Below are 20,900 nucleotides of genomic sequence, written 5' to 3' on the forward strand. Positions count from 1 at the left end.
GAAATATGAAATATCAATCTGATGGATCTTTGACTATTTTAACCAGAAGATCAGAAATTTTATTGCAGGGATTAAGCGACACTTCGTATTACCTCAGAGGAAAGAGAGAGAGTCAGGTTTAAAATAGTTCAGAAATTTATTTCTACACATTTTAAACAAGACTAACTTAAACACTCTGTGTACTGATGGACTAAGGTGGAGTGAGACGTGAGATGATGATGGTGTGTGTGGAATATTATTATCAGAACTAACAGATCTGGAGAAGCATTTAGTTCTGAGTGGGAGTGAATGTTTCACTCTAAACTTTAGTAGGAGATTTATAACACACATGAAACGCCATCTGTCGGTCTACGTACCCCAGGGGAAGCCTCCGTTAGATCCAGAATGTCGAGGTTCTCTTGGACCGTCCTTGGAACCGAAGCCGGTAGAAAAGCAGTGGTGCCGACCAAAGTAGTCTGGGAATGCTTCCAGGTCATGACAGGTTATCACTGACGTCTCCGAGATACTGAAGGGGTCGTGAGGTTCAGCTTTTATTCTGAAGGAACCGTTGCGGTCAGGTGTAACTTGCAACAGATTTTATCCAGCTTGTCGAAGTTCTTTTTGGCTGAAGATGAAGTCCGGATGGCCTGTCCGAGACTTCTCTAGAACGCTTTGAACTAAAGAAAAGGTGGCGTGGAATAGTTTTTATAATTGTCATATTTTGGTTTACTGGCGAATCAGAATTTGACATGCAAAAGATGGTTTATACACAGGTGTGCACATAAGTGGTCTGCAGGTGCGCATGCGCTGTCAAAATAAAGAATGCGCACCTGAAAAAAAGCTGCAGCATGCATTTGCGCACCTAAGATTTTGTGGAGGAAGAAAGACATTTCTGGAGCATTTTAAAGATGTCCAAGAAGCAAGCTCCATTAAGTAATTATTTTGGTGTTCCTCCGCCTCCAAAAAAAACGTCAGACTGAGTCGGAACCGCAAAAGAAAAGAGTATTCACGGAGAAGTGGCTGCAGGAGGTCGGCTGGCTTCAAACAAACAAATGCACAGAGATGTGGTGTGGATTATGCCATGAAAATCCCATCCTGGCAGACAAAAACAGCGCCTTTTACATAGGCACTAAAACTTCAATCATCCAGCATTTGATAAACATACTAACAGCAGAGAACATCAGAAAGTTGTCCTCCGCTGTGTGTGAAATGGAGGAAGCCAGTCAGGATAGTGAGGAGGAGGATGATGAGGGTCTGTAGAAATAAAAACTGCATTTATGCCATTTTAAAAACATCAGTGCTCTGAAATAGTAATTTTGTTTAGGGCTTTAAAATTCATTTTATTTGACTTTTGTTATCACAAAAGCAGCTGTTAACACATTGTGTTTTACATCCAGACAATTCAGTCATGTTGTTTGTAAATTAGAAGGTTTAAGTTAAGCTGGCAATATGTACTTGTACTTATGTTTTTCTGTCAAAATTAAAATATGTTGCATCATCAACACGTTACTCTGTTTTGTTCCTATAGTGAGTTGGGTTAAGAATTAGTGCATTAAAAAATGTGAGGACCAAGCAACAACCATAGGTTCTCCCCTGAGTGCCAACCCAAAAATATTATGTGCACCCCTGTTTATAAAAACACCACAGAAAACCATGTCTTGCGCCAGAAACGTTGGTTATGTATTGTAACCCCAGATTCTATGAGTCTAGTCTTAGCCCTTAAGCGAGCTGCTATTGGAAGGGTGATCTCATCATCAGCCAATCATGAAGAGCTTAAATGTACGCCCACCACGTGGGCACCCCTTGTGGGTTATATAAGTGGAGCGACTCCACTGCTCGCCTCCGATGGCTCTTAGTCCTAACAGAACCAGTGTGGCCAAGTGGCTTAAGGGCTGCGACTAGACTCATAGAATCTGGGGTTACAATACGTAACCAACGTTCTATTTCGTCTAGTCTTAGCCCTTAAGCGAGCTGCTATTGGAATAAAGCGCAGCTGGATGGGTTTACGCCACACTGGTTAGCTCAACCAATGGACACACCCAACATGTCTCCTTTTAGTGGGGGTCGCTCAGCCTCAGCCCAGGGCTTAAAAGGCTGAGGCAGCCAGAGAGAAGAGTGGGGCCACCACTAAAAAATATCATCCACAAGAGGATGAAATTCATTCAAGCAGGGCTGATGAGGTGCCATAATGCGTTCACTCAGCCTGCTGAGGTCCAAGCACTGAACGAGTGATGGATCCTGAAGACACATCTCGTAAATAATAACGAGTAAAGGAACAGGGTGAAGCCCATGAAGCAGCCTGACAAATGACTTCCATTGACACACCACTTTGGGGCGCCACAGAAGAGGAAATCCCTCTGGCTGAGTGAGCCCTGAGTGTCTCAGGAGGATGCAGCCCCGATGATGTGTAAGCGAGTGAAATGGCGTCACATAGCCAGAGTCAAAGGCGCTGGGCCAACAGCGCGTGCCCAAGGGAAGACTCCCTGTAGTGCACAAACAGGCTTTGTGAGCGGCGAATCCCTGAAGTGCGTGACACATATCGTGCGAGCGAGCGCACCGGGCAGAGAAGAGGGGAAGCCGCTCCTCCTCAGAATTATGGGGAGGAGGAAAAAGTCCAGCCAATGAAATTGACCTGGATTTGAAGGAAGCATTAATGTTTTTCGGGCACAAAGGCTGGGTTGGGGCAGAAAACAGCAGACCCGCCATCTGCCCGGATCCTGAGGCATGCGGGAGCCACGGAGAGGGCGGTTTGGTCGCTCACTCTCGTGACTGATGCCAATGCCAGCAGCAAGGCAGTTGTAAGTGACAGGAACTTGAGTGAGACCTGGTCCAAGGGCTCAAATGGGGCTTCAGATAAGCCACGCAGAACCACCATTAGGTCCCACTGGGGAATTAGCGGACGGGACACAGGTCTGTTCCTTCTGACACCTTTTAGAAAACGTTTTGTGAGGGGATGATCGAAAACAGATCTATCACCAAAACCCTGATGACAGCATGAGATAGCTGCAGCATATGTTTTAATAGTGCTGAATGCGAGGCCCCTGTCCGTCCGTAGCTGCAGAAACGATAGGACATCCGCCAGCTGGCAGGAGAGCGCTTGAACATTCCGCTCTGTGCACCATTTCTGGAAAGCTGCCCATTTAGCAGCATAAGATGTGACGTAGAAGGCGCCCGTGCACTCTGAATCATGGCGACCACATCATGCGGCAGCCCAGAAACCCCTAATCAAAACCGCTCAGCGGCCAGACCCACAGCCGATGGCTTATTTCCGGAGGATGTCTGATTATCCCATCCGCCTGGGGAGGGGCGTCCTCCCTTCGCGGGAGTCTCCACGGGGAGCCGGACAGTAGCGCTTGCTGGTCCGGAAGCCATGACGCGGACAGGCGTCTGGGAGCCAAATTACCGAGAGCTGTTCTGACCGAACTCGGTCCAGGAGACGGGGAATCAGAGGGACTGGTGGAAACGCATAAAGGAGCGTTCGAAGCCCGGGCTGGTGTGAGAAGGCGTCCGCTCCGAGTGAGGTTTGGTCCCGGAGACTCAGGGAAAACCACAGGCGACACTGAGCGTTTTCGCGAGCCGTGAACAGATCCACACGGTTCCCCGAACCTTATCCAGATCTGTGATATCAGCGCGGGATGCAGACGCCAGTCGGAGTCGCGGGGACCCCCTCTCGACAGGATGTCTGCCGCTACATTCAGGATCCCCGGAATGTAGGTGGCACAGCAGGTGGACATGTGCCCAACACAGTAAATCTGTGGCTATGCGCAATAGAGGGAGGGATCGAACTCCCCCTTGGCGATTTATGTAGGCTGCCGCCACCTGGCTGTCTGTGTGAACTTCGACATGACGGCCATCGAGAAGGGCAGCGAAGTGCATGAGCACATTCCTCACTGTCATAAGCTCCAACACATTTATGTGCTCGTGCGTGTGGGAGGGCCAGCGATCTGCCGCCGTATGGGACAAGCACGTGCCCTCCACCCCAGACAGTGACCCATACGTAAACACAGATACGTGTGACGCAGGACGTCCGATGGGAATCCCGTGTGAGGGGATGCAGGGATTCCCCCAGTGAGCGAGGTCCCCGCCCACTGAGGGGGGAAACCCTCAACATACGTCTCTTCTGACGTATCGGGTGTACCCGGAGGCAGATGAACCAACTTTGCAGGCGCCTCGAGTGCAACAACCCCAGCAGCACCACCGAGTGGGCTGCAGCCATCATGCCCAGAAGTCTCATGACTAACAGGGCTCTCACGATCTCACGGAGTTGCACGCGGGAGATCACCGTGGTGAGATCTGCCGCTCTCACCGGCGACGAACGTGCTCTCATTAGAGAGGCGTTCAGCTCCACCCCGAGAAACATAATCGACTGGGATGGAAGAACGAAGTTCTTCCCCCAGTTTATAGAAAACCTCAGGGTTGACAGATGCTCTGTTAACCTCCTGGTTTGCACTGACGCCCCGTCCTCGGACCGGGCGCATCGGAGCAGATCGTCCCGGTAAAATAAAACCCTCGTTCCCGCCGTGCGCAGTGGCTGCAGCGCGGTCTCCAGACATTTGGAGAAAGTGCGCTGGGCTAGCGAGTAGCCGAAAGGGAGGCATTCGTGCGCGCGTTCCGACAGCGGACGTGTGCTCGAGGTCACGTGAGCAACGTCTGAGGATTGGTTTCGCGCCCTTACCGCCGTCGCTCGTACCAGAGAACTGGGAGCGACCCATGGAGGGCTGTGCTCGAAAGGGGGAGTGTGAAACAGCTGGAAGAGGCTGATCCGCACCGCAGAGCGTGGAGTCCATGAAGGACGAGTGGGAACCGGGCCCGTGCACGGGGACGTCAAAGTGCCAGCGGATGGAGCCGCGCAATGTGCGCGTGGTCGCGACAGTGCCATGACATCCCGTCCCACCCAACGTTGTGGGGGGAAGCGGGATGAGTCGGGCCTGGCCGTAGGCTGGGGGCGGTGCGCAAATGGAGCGCACCCTTTCACAGCTAACCGTGTAACATGACCGAGTCCGACTGTGTGAACATGCAGATGTGCTGCAGTGCTTGGTGCGGGGAACATCATGTGTGAGGATTCGGCAGAAGGTTCTGCAGAGGTCTGTAGGATTCTGCTCTCGATGTGACGTTTTTTGAGTTTTATTTCAAAACCAAAATAATTCACAGAGTTAACATTGCAGCCATAAGCACACACATTCCCCCCTACGAGTCGTTTTCGTGGTTGTTTTCGGCGAGGTTCCTGTGACTGCCAAAGCTGTGTCTGCTGGCTCGTTCGGAACCGTTGGCCGCCAACTCCCTGGCCCCGCCTCAGCTGGAGGCCGGCTCCGCGGGGCGGGCCGTGCAGCTGGGCGCATGGAGTTTCCGCGCCGTTTGTCCCATCCTCTGGGGGAACGGCCGGAGTGCGAGGTTGACCGAGAGTGGACCAGGTCTCGCACCGTGGCTGAAAGTTCAGCCGCTGAGCCCTCTAGATGACGCTCGTAAGATGGGGACCAAACAGAACGTCAGAGGTGATGTGGCCTTCCAGCATCTCTCTGTGCAGGTGTTCAGGAATGGAGGGCAGGGCCGTGAGCCACAAGGCCGCTGGATAAGGGTCTGCCAGGCAGCAATGCGAGCAGAACCGGTGAGTACAGCAGCGCACATATTGAGGATGGCATCAGCAGTTTTAGTAATGATGGTTTTTGACTCGACAGGAGAGTCAAGCTCCTCCACCATTTTGGAAACGCCAAAGGCGAGAAGGCGATGGTATTTCCTGCAGCGCCGGTCTGGAAGGCGCACTGGTGTGCGCGATCGGCGAGCCGCCTCAGCAGCTGGTCATGCTTAGCGGGAACTGCTCGCGGTCCAGTGAGGTGGTTCTTGACGCCACACAGCGAGGTCAAGTCCGGCTCCAGTGGAGGAACAGATGGCCAGCCCTGGTCGGAGAAGCCCTCGACCTTGGTAATGGGCGCATATGTGAAAATTGGCGCCTCGAGCCTGGCAGGCTCGGAAGCGGCGGACCAGCAGCTCATGGCAGCTGGGAAGCGCGGCCAGACGGGGTCTGGACAGCGCGTCTGTGTTGCCCCGAAAATTCCCGCCAATTCATCTGCCTCAGGGGAGCCGGTTCTGGAACGGCTAGCCGCTTGCGGGTCGCAGTCGCGGAGATGATGGCGGGCAGCTCCTGGAGCAGCGCTCTAACTGCTGGCAGGGAGGAGCGAGAAACCACTGGAGCAGAAGGACCCGCTGAGCGAGGCTCGTCGACCTCCGTGTTGTACAGGAGGGAATAATGGCTGCGGCAGCCAGCCTCGTCGTGCTCCTCACGAGGCTCGTCAACCTCCGTGTTGTACAGGAGGGAATAATGGCTGCGGCAGCCAGCCTCGTCGTACTCCTCACGAGGCTCGTCGACCTCCGTGTTGTACAGGAGGGAAAAAGGGCTATGGCAGCCAGCCTCGTCGTGCTCCTCACGAGGCTCGTCAACCTCCGTGTTGTACAGGAGGGAATAATGGCTGCGGCAGCCAGCCTCGTCGTGCTCCTCACGAGGCTTCTCGACCTCCGTGTTGCACAGGAGGGAAAAAGGGCTATGGCAGCCAGCCTCGTCGTACTCCTCTCTGTCGATGACACCGTCCAATCGGTAGGAGCCAGCCGGCTTCTGGCCGACGTTGAAGAACCGTAACGCCTTGTCCAGCGAGTACGTGCCAGCCACCGGAATTTCCTCGTCGGTGGAGGGGGTGAAGTACTCGACCCGGTGGACCTTTTCAGCCACAGGCAGAGCGGTACAAAACAGGCACGAGGCCTGGGGGTCAAGGCCAGGCCAGTGTGGTGAGCCCCGAGACAGACCTCACACTTGGCGTGCAGGTCGCCGCTGGAGATGAAGCCCGTCTGGCAGGCCGGGCAGGTCCTGGCGTCGCTGGACATGGTCGGTGAGTAGATTTTTCTTGTATAATTGCTCTTAAAGGAAGCTCTTAAGCTTGGCGTGAAGAGAAAACGGAGGCCAGCAGTGGAGTCGCTCCACTTATATAACCCACAAGGGGTGCCCACGTGGTGGGCGTACATTTAAGCTCTTCATGATTGGCTGATGATGAGATCACCCTTCCAATAGCAGCTCGCTTAAGGGCTAAGACTAGACGAAATAGAACGAAGGTTCTGGTGTGACTTTGGCATTACGTGTCATTAGTGTCTAGTGCAAATGTCCAAGATTATAATTACTTGTAAAACACTACTGATCACAGGATTATAAAGCCCCCTTCAGACAGGCCATGAAAAACGGAAATGTTCCGGACTCTGTCCGTAAGACCTTTGTGTCTGAATACAAACATCCGGATAACGTGCTCCGGAATTTATCCGGACGAAGCCCCTAGTAACAGGTCCGGACTTGTTACGGACAGGGTGGCTGATTCAGACCGGTGAGGTAGAGTTCCGGACAAGGGGGAGGGGGAGGAGGAGGGGACCGGGGGACGCTGTGCGCACCCAGATAGCCCGCTGCTGTAGCATAGGGCGAACCACGGCAGCTCGCCTCCTACAGTACCGCCTAGATGCGCGACGGAGCGCTTCACACCACTTCAGTGATTCCTTTAACCATTGAGCTTCATCATCCAGGTCTCTAACCCCCAAATTCCACTACCTCCGCTCCGCTCCAACACGAACGCCGGAGCAAAATCGGTCCCGTTGTAGTCAATCAGAGCAATTCCACTACTGCGGCCGTGCTCCGGCAGTGCGGCGCCATGCGCCGCCCTCTGTTCCGGCGTCCGGCAAAAATAGAATCGATCCTATTTTCGCCGGACGCCGGAGCAAATGGACAGAAATCACAACCGTCCAACAGGAAAAGGAGCAAACACAATTTCCGTTTTCCACAGTAAATCGATAAACAAAAGGCGTTTTTTGTTTCATATGCACAGGTTTAACAACTTTTAACAACTATCAATGGTGGCTGAAGTTTAAATGCACAAAAGTAAGCCATAAACACAGTTTCTACTATCAAAGTAGTCACACTTTGTTGATCCAAACACTGCTGATCTCTCAACACAAATGATGGACAGATTAAACAGTTCATGCCGATGCTTCTCCCACACAACGGGTGTTTGGATCTAACTTCCGCGTTTATTGCTCGGACTGTATCGCAAGATCTCGAAAATCCCGCGCATGCTTGTTTGCCCACCTCAGGTCTCCGCACCGGAGCGGAGCCATTGTAGAGCGGGTACCAGTAAAAATTGAGTTAGGAAGCGAGCGGCTGCGGAAGGCGGGGGCGGACCGGAGCGGAGCGGAGGTAGTGGAATTTGGGGGTATGTGCGGAGACCTGAGGGGGGCAAACAAGCATGCGCGGGATTTTCGAGATCTTGCGATACAGTCCGAGCAATAAACGCGGAAGTTAGATCCAAACACCCGTTGTGTGGGAGAAGCATCGAAATGAACTGTTTAATCTGCCCATCATGTGTGTTGAGAGATCAGCAGTGTTTGGATCAACAAAGTGTGACTACTTTGATAGTGGAAACTGTATTTATGGCTTAATTTTGTGCATTTAAACTTCAGCCGCCATTGATAGTGGTTAAAAGTTGTTAAATCTGTGCATATGAAACAAAAAACGCCTTTTGGTTATCGATTTATTGTGAAATACGGAATTTGTGCTTGCTCCTTTTCCTGTTGGGCCGTTGTGATTTCTGTCCATTTACTGCGGTGCGGAGGTGCTCCGGCGTCCGGCGAAAATAGGATTGATTCTATTTTTGCCGGACGCCGGTACAGAGGGCGGCGCACGGCGCCGCACTGCCGGAGCACGGCCGCAGTAGTGGAATAGCTCTGATTGACTACAACGGGACCGATTTTGTTCCGGCGTTCGTGTCGGAGCGGAGCGGAGGTAGTGGAATTTGGGGGTATATGTGTCTTCGTGTGCGCAGAAATATGCTTAAGCGCCTCGTGATTTTTATCTTGAGAGGCGCTATAGAAATGATATTTTCTTCTTCTTAACATGAGTTTTTTAACCGTGTCCTGTCTGGCTGTGAAGCAAGCAGAATTGATGTCTGAATGCTGGTGACAAGCCTTACATATTTATTCTCAGGTGGAGCATCAAAGCATTTGCTTTTAATGTCACGCCTGATACTTAAAACTTTATTGTTATTGTTGTTGAATGCTTGTAATTCCGACCAGACACAGAGACAGAGGTGAAAGAGAAAGGAAAAGAAAAGGTGGTGGTGGTGGGGGGGGGGGGGGGTTTCACAAAAATAAACAATAATGAACAAGAGTCTGCTTCTAGACCTGCAGAAAAAGACAAAAAAAAAAACTAAAAGGACACAAAAAAAGGACACAACAACAATACAACAAGATCTACCTATCACTGCGTCAACTTGATGAGAAAAAAAAATATATATATATATATAATCAACATTGCTTAACTGAAGAATCACGATAATAAATCACAATGCATTAAGTGCCCACCGTAGTCTTAAGACCTGTGTTTAACGTGCCCAAGCCCATACTTTTGAGAGCACCATGTGAGCACCTGTGTGTGTACACGCGCTTGTTTATTTAAGGTTTCTCTATAGGAGCGTCTAACAGAGAGTGTGAGGGACCACAGATCCACCCCCCAAAGATGCGCAAGAGACGGGGGGAGCTCCAAGTCCCAGAGATCCAGGCGCTGCCCCAGAACGCAGGAACCCCAAGGAGACTGCGCCCCCCTCGAGAGGCACAGAGGATCGCCACGGGGGGCCACAACCAGCAGCCGGCAGAGTCCCTGGAGATATCAGCGGCAAGCCCACAGGCCCGCCCGCAGCCTCCCACCCCCTAGCCGGCCGAGCCCGGGACCCAGCGACCCGGGACCCAGGGGCGACCACCCCCGCCGGGGACCCAGCAGAGCCCAGGGACCCAGACCCCACCAGGCAGCCACCGGGATCTATCAGGCAGATGCCAAAATCTTAAACCCCCGGACCCGGTTGCCACGAACACTCAGGCAGACCAAGGCACAAGCCCCCACACCAGGTGTGGCAAGGGGGGGGGGGGGGGGACAAAGATCTATATCATCAAGAGAAGTTCCAGGAGAGGGGAGGACCCAAAGGCCCCACCTGACATATACAGTCATACACAAACACAGTCACACGCTCCCTCCTTCATGCTCACAATTGCACATACAACCCAAGACTAACAAAAATGCACGCCGGACACCCACTCATGCTCCCCATACACACCCTATTCACTCTGGTCCCAGTACTGCTGCACATTGCGTACAACCATCACCGGTAACCAGAGTTTGACCCTTTCTGCTGGGGTGCTGATGAGCAGGCTCCCCCGCCCAACGCTGAGCACAGCAACCCACCACCCCAGACCCCAACCAGATGGCCAGATCTCCCTCCTAGCCTCCAGCCCCAGGAAGCCTAGCAACTACAGAGGTGGCTAAGACCCCTTGTCTCCCTCCGCCTGCTCCAATATAGTGTTGTGTGATCATGAGGTGTATTCCATGGCTGTGGTAAGTGGGCAGTGCGGGCATCATCCGGCATATGCCAGCTGATGCCACCGCACCACCCCACTTACACCCTCAGCCATCAGTGTCTAAGTGCGGTTTAAAATTGGAAGTGGGCAACCGGCACCCGGGAGGAGGCTGAAATATCCCCCTGCCAAATGCCGTTGAATGTGCTCACTCCCAAGGCCCTAAGTGTATGTTTGTGTGGAATGTCGTCAGTGGAAGTGTATAAGGTGCAAATAAAATTGGGGGGCAGGTTGCCACAGGAATGCGGAAATGGGGTCCATACCCGCACTCCCTGACTTGCCCACCCCCCAAGGTCCTATGTGTATGTTTGTGTGATGATGTGAGGGAGCAGGAGGAGAGAAATATGCGGGGATGGGGAGGAATGGCTGGTTGGGTTTAGCCCTCCAGGGAGCCAGCTCCCCTACTGGCCCAAATAGGCACCTCTGTTGTCAAACTGCCACCCAGGGCATGGAGACCCCAGCCCATCCTGCCAGGGCCCAAAGCAGCAGCATTACAGAGCCTCACGGAGTCCGAGGGCACCAACCCAGCCCCATCCCAGCAGAATATCTATGCCCACCCCTGCATTTGCACAACTTCCAGAATATATAAGACATGGGACATCCAGGTAAGGTTGGGTCCTCCCCCTCTTGGACCTCTCCCTCCCCTGTGATGGAACGGCAGAGGAGCCAAGGTCTACCTGAGGCCCCCGAACCCGGGCCAGGCACTGCTGCGTGTCCCTGCCTTCTTCCCGGCAGCATACATGTCAGGACCCGACCCCCAAGGCCCCGCCCAGATCCCCACACGGGGCCGGCCACCCCAAACCCCGAGCCCCCAGGCCCCCACCCAGACCCGCCCAGGGGCATTGCAGCCCCCAGGCAGTGACCCATGGCCGCCCCCAAGATCCCCAAGGGGCCCCACTCACAACCGCCAGTAGTCCACCCCTCGAGGCAACCCAAGCACCTCCAGAGGGGGGCAACGGCCCCCCAGTCCCAGACACCCCCAGTGAACCCACCTCCAGGGAACATCCGGATACTCCAAACTCAGACCCCACACCTCCCCACCCACACCATCCCGCAGGACAACATCAACGGCCCCCCACCCTCGCTATGTGATGGAACCGATCAAAGGAGCCCAGAGAGATTCATCTGAAGTGGAAGCAGAGGCTATATCAAGTGCAATATGATCTAACAAAATATTTCTATACTGGTTAATGCAGAGACTTTCTCTATTTTTCCAATTCAAGAGGATAGTTTTCTTAGCGATGCATATGGCAGTCAGAACCACATGAACCAAAGATGTTGCAATCGGGACATCGTCCAGCTTCCCCAGTAAACAAAGAGAGGGGGAAGTTGGGATATGACATTTCAGACATTTTGACAGATCCTCACATACTCTACCCCAAAATTCCTGGGCAGGACCACAGTGCATGTATGTACTTGTCAGGAATGTTGTTTGTGCAGTGTGTACAGGTGTCAGACGACACAAACCCCATCTTGAACATCCGATGACCTGTATAGTGTACTCTGTGTAGAATTTTGTACTGAATTAATTGTAAATTGGGGTGTCCGATCATTTTAAAAGTTTTTAAACAAGTTTGGGACCAGAAGCCCTGGTCAAAGCTAACTGATAGATCCACCTCCCATTTTTTCAATAGGGATTGCAATTTTATCATCTATTTTGGACAGTGTCTTATATACTTTAGACAGTAGTTTGGGGGGTTTGAGATTATAAAAGTCTAATACCCTTGGTGGTGTTTGTAATTCTATTTTATTGAGCTTAAATTTTTGTTTGACTACAGATTTAATTTGGTGATATTCTAAAAAGCTATTCTTATCCATTCCAAATTGGGAGACTATTTGATTAAATGGGATGAAGTCCAATCCTTCATATATGTGTTCCAGGTATAGATTCCTTTATTTTTCCCGTCCGGAAGGTTCATCATTTTGTTGTTTTGCAAAATGTCAGGATTGTTCCAGATAGGTGTGCGTCTGCATGGTACTAGTGAAGACTCTGTCATTTTAAGATACTCCCACCATGCTGTCAGAGAAGTGCTGATACTAATACTTTTGAAGCTTTCATGTTTTCTTATGCTTGAGCTAATAAATGGTAAGTCTGACAGCTCTATCATATTGCAAAGTGTCTGTTCTATATCTAACCAGGACTCATCTAATGGGTTATCTTGCAACCATCTTGGTATATATTGCAGCCTGTTGGCTAAGAAATAATAATAAAAGTTGGGTAAATCCAGTCCTCCTCTGTCTTTGGTCTTCTGAAGCGTTTTTAAGCTAATTCGTGGAGGTTTATCCTGCCAAAGGAATTTAGTAATTGAGGAGTCCAGAGATTTAAACCAGTCAGCTGGAGGTTTGTTTGAGATCATCGAGAATAAGTAATTTATTCTGGGTAAGACCATCATTTTAACTGTAGCAACTCTCCCCATGAGTGATATTGGTAAGGATTTCCATTTTGCAAGATCATCTTCCACTTTCCTTAAAAGTGGGATGTAGTTTAGTTTGGTTAGATCTGCTAACTTGGGAGAGATATTAATTCCCAGGTATGTGATATTCCCTGACTCCAATTGTGTATTAAGCAAATTGACAAATGAGAAATTAATTGGTAGAACTGTGGATTTTAACCAGTTTATAGAGTAATCTGAAACTCTTGAAAAAGAGTTTATCAGTTCTATTGCTTGGGAGAGAGAGGATTGAGAATTCTGGAGAAAGAGTAAAATATCATCTGCATAAAGACTGATCTTATGTTCTATTTTCGTACACTTTATCCCTTTAATATCTGTTGTTTGCCTAATTGCTGCTGCTAGTGGTTCAATAAAGATAGCAAATAGTGAGGGGGAGAGTGGGCATCCCTGCCTGGTCCCCCTCTGAAGAGACTTTATGTCTCTGCAGGAGCAGACGCAGCAGATCATGACCTTTAGGTCAAAAACAGGACATTCATGACGCCACAGTGTCAAAGTGATGAGGCCATTTTGAAAATTTAAGGAGTAGAAAGTACAGATATTTGTGCTCAAATGTAGGAAGTAAAAGTAAAAAGTCGTCAGAAAAAATAAAAACTCAAGTAAAGTACAGCTACTTAAAAAAAACTACTTAAGTACAGTAACAAAGTATTTGTAATTTGTTACTTCCCACCTCTGGAAAGTGGTAATAATGACCACCGTTGTTCTTCATCTGATCTAACAAATGAGCATAATTATAATGAAACAAATCTTCAAATCTGTCTCTAATCTGAATACCCAGGTACCTAAAACCAGATGGAACCATTTTGAATGGGAAAACTAAAGCAGCCCTTTGGGCCCCTTGATTTATGGGAAACAGCTCACTTTTGTCCAAATTTAGTTTGTAGCCTGAAATCTGACCAGACAAGCTAAGAATGTCAAGGAAAACTGGAACTGAGACAGAAAGATTGAACACATAAAGCAATGGGTCATCAGCATAGAGGGAGACTCTCTGTTCATGCCTATATCTGATGATTTCAGTTATACATGGCTCTGAATGAAGCGCAATGGCTAAGGGTTCAATGGCAATGACAAATAAAAGAGGATAGCCCCGAGTGGAGCGGTGCAAGGGGAAAAATCTGCCTGAGTGTCATTAGTTCTGACCAAACCCATGGGAGGTAAATAAAGCAGCTCAACCCAAGAAATGAACTTCTGGCCAAAACCAAATTTCTCCAAAGCATAAAAAAGTTAGTTCCTCTCCACTCTATCAAAGGCCTTCTCCGCATCTAGTGAGATTACAGCCTCGAACCCAGTGCATGTTGAGGGATTGAAAACAACGTTGAGAAGACGTCTCCTATTTAAGAACCCATGTCTGTTCTGGACAAAGGCTGTCCGATCAAGGGAAATTATTGTGGGCAAAACTGATTCCAATCGCAGAGTTAATAATTTGGACAAAAGTTTTACATCTACAGATAGAGGACTAATTGGACAATAACTTGAACAAGACAGAGGATCCTTATTCGTTTTTTAAAGTAATGAAATGGAGGCCTGATTTAAAGTCTGAGGTAATTTAGAAGAGGTAAGAGATTCAGTAAGCATTTCTATCAATATGGGAGCAAATTTTTCAAAGAAGGTCTTGTAAAACTCTGTTGGGAAACCGTCCAGGCCTGGGGCTTCATTTATAAAGCTTGCTTACACACAAAACGGGGTCGGAAAACTGCGTGAGCAACTTTCCACGCAACCTTTGGGATTTATAAAAGAAAGCATGTGCGCAACTTTAAATTGACTAAGGACCTGACTTATGCACATTTTGGACATGGAGAGCACCTGCAGTGCTGCTGCGGAGAAGAATACAGTTATGAAATCCAGCAGCATTATCACTTGTACCACTTTGTGCACACACAGAACACTTCCTTTCATCTTTCCGCCTCACCCACAAGTACCTCAATTTTTGCTTTGGTGAAATAGCGCTTCCTTGATCTGCGGTTACCATCATTAATGGGGGAATGCTGCAATGAGCTGGCTTATGTGTATGCATGAGATCGACAAAGCACTTTGCATTGACCATTTATGGTAGAAAGTGGGCGTGTTGAGGGCGGAATGTGATCCAGAAACACCTGAGAACATTTCTAGGTAGTTTGTGATTTATAAAGCAGAGACTGTGTGAAGCTGTGCAACTCTATGTTTTATAGGTCACAAACCTACTTGGCGTAAGTACTTTTTTTTGCTGGGCTTAAGTACGGTTTTTATAAGTATTCTATGCAATGTTTTATAAATGAGACCCCTGGACATTTCCCCAATTACATATAAAATAATGCCCGTTTAAGTTCGTCCAGTGATTGGGCCCGCTAACTGTCCAGCAGTATCAGAATCTACCTTAACCAGCTCCAAGGAGTAAAAAAAAAAAAAACTATGCAAAGCTGAGAGATTAGAGTCAATCACAGAAGTATATACCAGAATAGAAATGTTTAAACTGATCATTAATTATTTTAGGATCTGCTGTAACACCAAAAGGAGTATAAATTTGCGGAATCTTTAGAGGAGGATGCCTGTCGAAGCCGATGGGCCAAAAGTTTAGTCGCCTTGGTCTCAAGATTCATATTAACAGTACTTAGCTTTAAACAGGAGCTCCTCAACCTCTCTAGTCGAAAATGTATCAAACTCAACTTGAAGAGAAAGCCGATCCTTATATATATGGGGGATGGGGAGGAGGCATAAAAACTATCAAGCTGGGAAATTCGCACACTCAACTCTTGTAATATTTTTTCCTGTGTTTGTGGGGCGACAGTGGCACAGGAGTTAAGTGCTTGCCCCGTAATCGAAAGGTTGCAGGTTCAAGCCCCGCTCAGTCTGTCACTGTCGCTGTGTCCTTGGGCAAGACACTTAACCCACATTGCCTGCTGGTGGTGGTCAGAGGGACCGGTGGCGCCAGTGCTCGGCAGCCTCGCGTCTGTCAGTGTGCCCCAGGGACACCAAGGGAGGAAAGTACGTTCACACTCATGTATACATAACTACAGTGTGGTCGGAGCATGATCTGATATTAGAATAGTGTCATAGGAACAAGACCTAATAGCGTTTGTCCAGGAGAAAATAATCAGTGTGGGAACAGGAGTGATGAATGTGAGGGAATAAAAGAATACATTTTACAGACAAAATAAGAAAACGCCATGGATCAGTGACTGAGAACTCATCCATGAAGGATAAGATAGATTTAGAGGACTTTGAAAACACACCTGGTCTAGTGGAAGAGCGGTGTCACACTGAACTAAGCCACCAGTTGATGTCACCTCCCATTATAAGTCGATGTGTGGACTTGTCAGGCAATTTGGTAAACAACTGACGGAAAAATATGTCATCCCAATTTGGACCGTAAACATTAGCCAACAGAGTTACTGTATAGTTGTTCCATTACAAACACAAACCTTACATTAGGATCAGATATTACATTAGAACTCACAAAGGGAACTGATTTGTGAATCAAAATTGCAACCTCCCTATAGTTACCTTTAAAACCAGAATAAGAACTTAACTGACCCACCTCCACTTTAATCTGGTGTGGCCAGGAGATTTTAAGTGGCTTTCCTGGAGGAAAACAATATGGGCTCCTAAAGTTTGAAGATGGTGAAGACCTTTACTGCGTTTAATAGGTTGATTTAGACCATTACAGTAGGAAGAGTGATCCTCACAATTGCGGGAAACATCAAACCGAACTTATCTCCAGGACACGAGTTTAGCAGACGTTTAACATCAGAGAATTCCACGCGTTTCTTTGCCACAGAGGAAGTGTAGTCAGGAAAAAGAAACAGTCTTTTACATAGGTGGAGGAGTGGAGCCTCGCTGGCCCGTCGTAGAATGTCATTCCTCACATGGAAAAAGTGTACTCTAATCACAAAGGTTCTGGATGATTTTCCATCCACGGGCTTGGATCGAAGTGTGCACGATCGAGCAGGGGCAATTTAGCCAGGCCGAGGGAGTCCTTCAGCAGCCAGGCAATAAATTTGGTCGGGTGCACATCCACAGCTCCCTACGGGACTCCCACCAGCCATATGTTATTCCTCCTTGCTCTGTCCTCCAGGTCCTCGCATTTATCGGTCAGCAGTTTAACCTCGGCTTTCAGCGTAGACACAGTTGAGTCCAGTGAAGTGAGCAGGCCACTGTGGTCAGTGTACGCGCACTGCAGCTCCTCAATAGAGCTCTGGGAGTTGACGTCACATCTCCTGGCAAGCAACAGTTCAAATCGGAACGGCGCCACATTGGCAGGCAGAAGCCTGCAGCTGGACTATTTGTTATTGTCAGAAAACTCAATCAAACGGGAAATATGGTAGATTCCTGTTGTGCCCCAGGATGCAGAACAGACGCGGACGGCATAAGGAATGAGCCATCTACAGGATTCCCCAAGATCCGGAGCGCCGCAAACGTTGGATCATTGTAATCAAACGCGCTAGTGACCGGGCTGAAATGAAGCTGTGGGATCCCGAGAGTAAAGGTTTTCTCTTATGCAGCGACCACTTCATATCAGGTACTTAAACCAACGTTTCCTCAACTGTGTATGGTATTTATTTTAAATGCTTTTATTACGATTCTTAGTGGGCTTCCTAAACTTATTTTGGCGTGGCTTTGTCTGTCTTATTACTCATAGCAACAAGTAAACGTCACGTAAAACGTTGCCTCGTGAGTTCTGCGTGCTCCCGTTTACATGTTTTATGATCACAGCTATTAACCGGCTAAGCTGTATTTAATTTTTAAGCAATGGTTGATCAATTGTCAGATCACACATAAAAAGCACTTTGGATTGCTATTATCTGTCTCACCAAGACAGATCTCAGACAGATCCTGAGACGCTCCTGCCCGACATATTTATTTTATTCACGGAAAAAAAATCAAACTAGTGATTTCTCCTGGCGTTCAGTTAATACATTTAAACAGCACAGCACTCTATTTAAACTACTTACGTGTAAATCTGTTATTTGTCCATCCATTTTCATCCGCGTATCCGGAGTCGGGTTGCGGGGGCATGTAGCGTTGAGAAGCCCAGACTTCCCTCTCCCCAGCCACCTGAGCCAACTCCTCCGGGTAAATCCCAAGGGGTTCCCCGGCCAGGTCCGGTAAGAAGTCCGCTCGGACAACTTCTGGCGTTTTAAAAAAGTATCCCAGGGTCACGGTAAGGGTCGGAGATGTTTAGTCTATTTAATTTCTGACTATATAAAACAATTTCTTCGGTTTTAAACAGTGAAGTAAACTCCGACGAAGTAAAATCCAAGCCGATCCCGTTCACGTTCATGTTTACATCCGTGTTTGTTTAGATTATTTTACCTGCCAATATGGCGTCTACTAACTGAGAGTCACGTGGGGTCCGGAGCTCTATTACATCTGCGTCATGACCAAAAACGTGCTGTAGTCGAGACTCTGCCGACTTCTACCGAACACCAACGAAAGCCTTTGGCGGTAGCTCTATCGCCCATCATGCTTCTGAATCGACGTCGACGCTGATTGGATACATTCCCATTCCTACCGTTTGATTTTCTTGTCAGCAATTGGCCGGCTGCTTCCGTGCTGTTTGGGCGATTGAAACACAGCCTACAGCCTTTCTGTCGCCTCCACCGCTCGGCAGAGAGCTTCTCACCAATATAGATATTTATAGATATGATTTGTTTTTGTTACAAAACACACAATTAACTTAGAATATGTGATTATTGTTCATTTTATTTATTTATTTATTTTAAATAAAAATTAAAAACACTGGGGAAAACTGGGAGGGCGGCGCCCTATCGCCCTCTACTGGCCAGCCGCCACTGTCAGGTTGAATGTCTGAGGTGGAGATGCGAAGCACCGCTGACAAATGATCATCAGTGAGAGAGGATCTATACCTGGATTTTGTAAACTTCATCATTGAAAATGCTTGTTCACAAATGTAGGTGGAGCCGAAGAGAACCAACATCTTCTGAGCATGTCTCCTCAGGTTTCGAAAGTTCTCCTCCTTAAGAGAAGAGTAGAAATCCAGCAGAGATCCTGACTTAAAGTGCTCTGCCAGTACTGCATCAGACTGCAGGTCAATGAGTTCCAGCTGCGCATCACTTGGTGCATTATCCACACTGCAGGTAAAGGGAGAGGAAATCATGTGCATTTCATCCTCGATTGTTCTGAGATCTTCAAAACGCCTTGAAAACTCACCATGTAATGCTCCTAACATGGATGAGTACCTGCTGAGGTGATCAGCTGATGGTGTGACTTCGTTCAGGGTTTGCATGTGAGTGAGAGTGTTACTCTCTAGTTGACTTGAAAGAAACTGCAGCTTTCTCATGAAGGCCTTCACAAGGCTGTGCATTTCATGAACAAAAAGGCCCTTGCCTTGCAGTTTGGTGTTCAGTTCGTTCATCAGTGCAGTCACATCAACAGCAAATGCAAAATCTGCCATCCAATCCTCATCTGAGAGCTCTGGAATGTCTTTGCCTTTCCTCTCGCAAAACTCTCGAATCTCTGCTTTCAAGTCCCAAACCCTCTTCAGCACTTTCCCCAGGCTGATCCATCTGACAGCTGTGTGGAGTCCTCCAAAAGAGAGACAAACTGTCTGTGATTCATTGCCCGCGCCCTGATGAAGTTAATTATTTTAGTAACAACATCAGCAACATGGTTGATTTTTAGCACTGACTTGCACAACACATGTTGGTGTATAATACAATGCAAAAACTCTCATTTTTGATCTGTATCGATTTCTGTCACTTGATCTTGCATGCGTTTCTAAAGTCCGACATTTTTCCCTGTAAGATTTGGACAACCGTCTGTTGTGACACCTGACAGTCTCTCCCATTTCAATCCCAGAGTGTCCATGCACGCATTTACCTCTGTAAAAAGATCACTCCCTGTCAATGTCCCTCTCATCGACCGCATTGCTGCCAGCTCCTCTGTGAGCTTGAAGTCCGCTATCCCCTGGACAAATACGAGCAGCTGGGCTGTGTCGCGGACATCACAGCTCTTGTCTAAGGCCAATGAGAAAAAGTCAAAACTTGCCACTTCACGTTGCAGCTGAAGCTCCAGGTTCCCCGCGATGTCCTCGATCCTCCTGGTCACGGTTCGCCTGGACAGCGGGATTTGCTCAAATGCACCTTTTTTCAGGGCATATTAGTGCGGCAGAGTCCACCATGCACTCTATGACAAACTCTCCCTCCGAAAACGGCTTGCTGTTTTTAGCTATTTTGTGGCATATCACAAAGCTGGTCCTCGTTGCTGCATCCCTGGATGTGTGAAGCTTAGTAAAAAAGCCTTGCTGCTTTTGCAACTTTGCTAGCAAAGCTTCGGATGTCTGTGCCCTCTCAGCATCAGACAACTTCCGAGTGTTTCTTGTCGTAATGCCGACTCAAATTGTAGTCCTTAAACACGGCAATCTCCTCCCCGCAAACCAAACACACGGCTTTACCTCCGACTTCAGTAAAAAAAATACTTAGCAGTCCAATTTTTGTTGAAAATCCTGCATTCGGCGTCTTTCTTTTTTTTTTTTTTTGCATGAGCAGACATTTCTGGGGGCTAAAATCACCATGTCAACCGCGGGCACGTATTGCGTCATTGTGCACGTAAAAAACAACTTCAAAATAAAAGCAATGCAGCCTTAGTCCATGCATGAGGTAAAATGAGAAAATACATTTATTTTGTAATTTCCAATTAACCTTACGCGGGCCGGTCAAAGTCAACCAAAGGGCCGTATGTGGCCCGCGGGCCGTAAAATGCCCAGGTTTGATATATACCATATAATAGTCAAGTATAACTTAGTTCCTGTAGAAATACAATAATATAAAATTTACCTCCTTAGAGTTATGTACTAAGCATACTAGTCAAGTCAATATTTATTTATATTGCACGTTTAAAAGGCAACACCGTTACCCCAAAGTACTGCACAGCTATTATAGTAGAGACATAAAGTAGAAACTTAAAAGCCAACGAGGCATGATAACAAATTTAAACCACAGGAAACTGAAACAGAATATGTAGCACAACATCATAAACACATCAACGATAAATCGTAGGTTAAAATGTATAAAATAAGAGCTGTAAGAGAAACCTGCAGCCACGTAA

The 20,900-nt window shown here is 48.3% G+C and overlaps 1 protein-coding gene across 1 annotated transcript; it reads left to right on the forward strand.

Moving 5' to 3' along the window:
- The first annotated feature begins 1,041 nt into the window (after positions 1-1,041).
- LOC129157461 (uncharacterized) lies at positions 1,042-6,342 on the forward strand. Its single transcript, XM_054736690.2, has 4 exons — positions 1,042-1,231; positions 1,377-1,396; positions 5,219-5,584; positions 5,655-6,342. Exons 1-4 carry the CDS (start codon positions 1,042-1,044, stop codon positions 6,222-6,224), a joined length of 1,146 nt encoding a protein of 381 aa, XP_054592665.2. The 3' UTR covers positions 6,225-6,342.
- The last annotated feature ends 14,558 nt before the right edge of the window (positions 6,343-20,900 follow it).

Source organism: Nothobranchius furzeri, chromosome 18, assembly GCF_043380555.1.
Source record: "Nothobranchius furzeri strain GRZ-AD chromosome 18, NfurGRZ-RIMD1, whole genome shotgun sequence".
Lineage (NCBI taxonomy): Eukaryota > Metazoa > Chordata > Actinopteri > Cyprinodontiformes > Nothobranchiidae > Nothobranchius > Nothobranchius furzeri.

Excerpts from the sequence above, each read along its gene's own strand:
- LOC129157461 (XM_054736690.2), top strand. The coding sequence starts at position 1,042 with ATGTGGTGTGGATTATGCCATGAAAATCCCATCCTGGCAGACAAAAAC. Across the intron at positions 1,397-5,218 it reads ACAATTCAGTCATGTTGTTT|CTGTGTCTGCTGGCTCGTTC; the intron begins GTAAATTAGAAG and ends TGACTGCCAAAG. Across the intron at positions 5,585-5,654 it reads CAGCAATGCGAGCAGAACCG|GAGAGTCAAGCTCCTCCACC; the intron begins GTGAGTACAGCA and ends TTGACTCGACAG.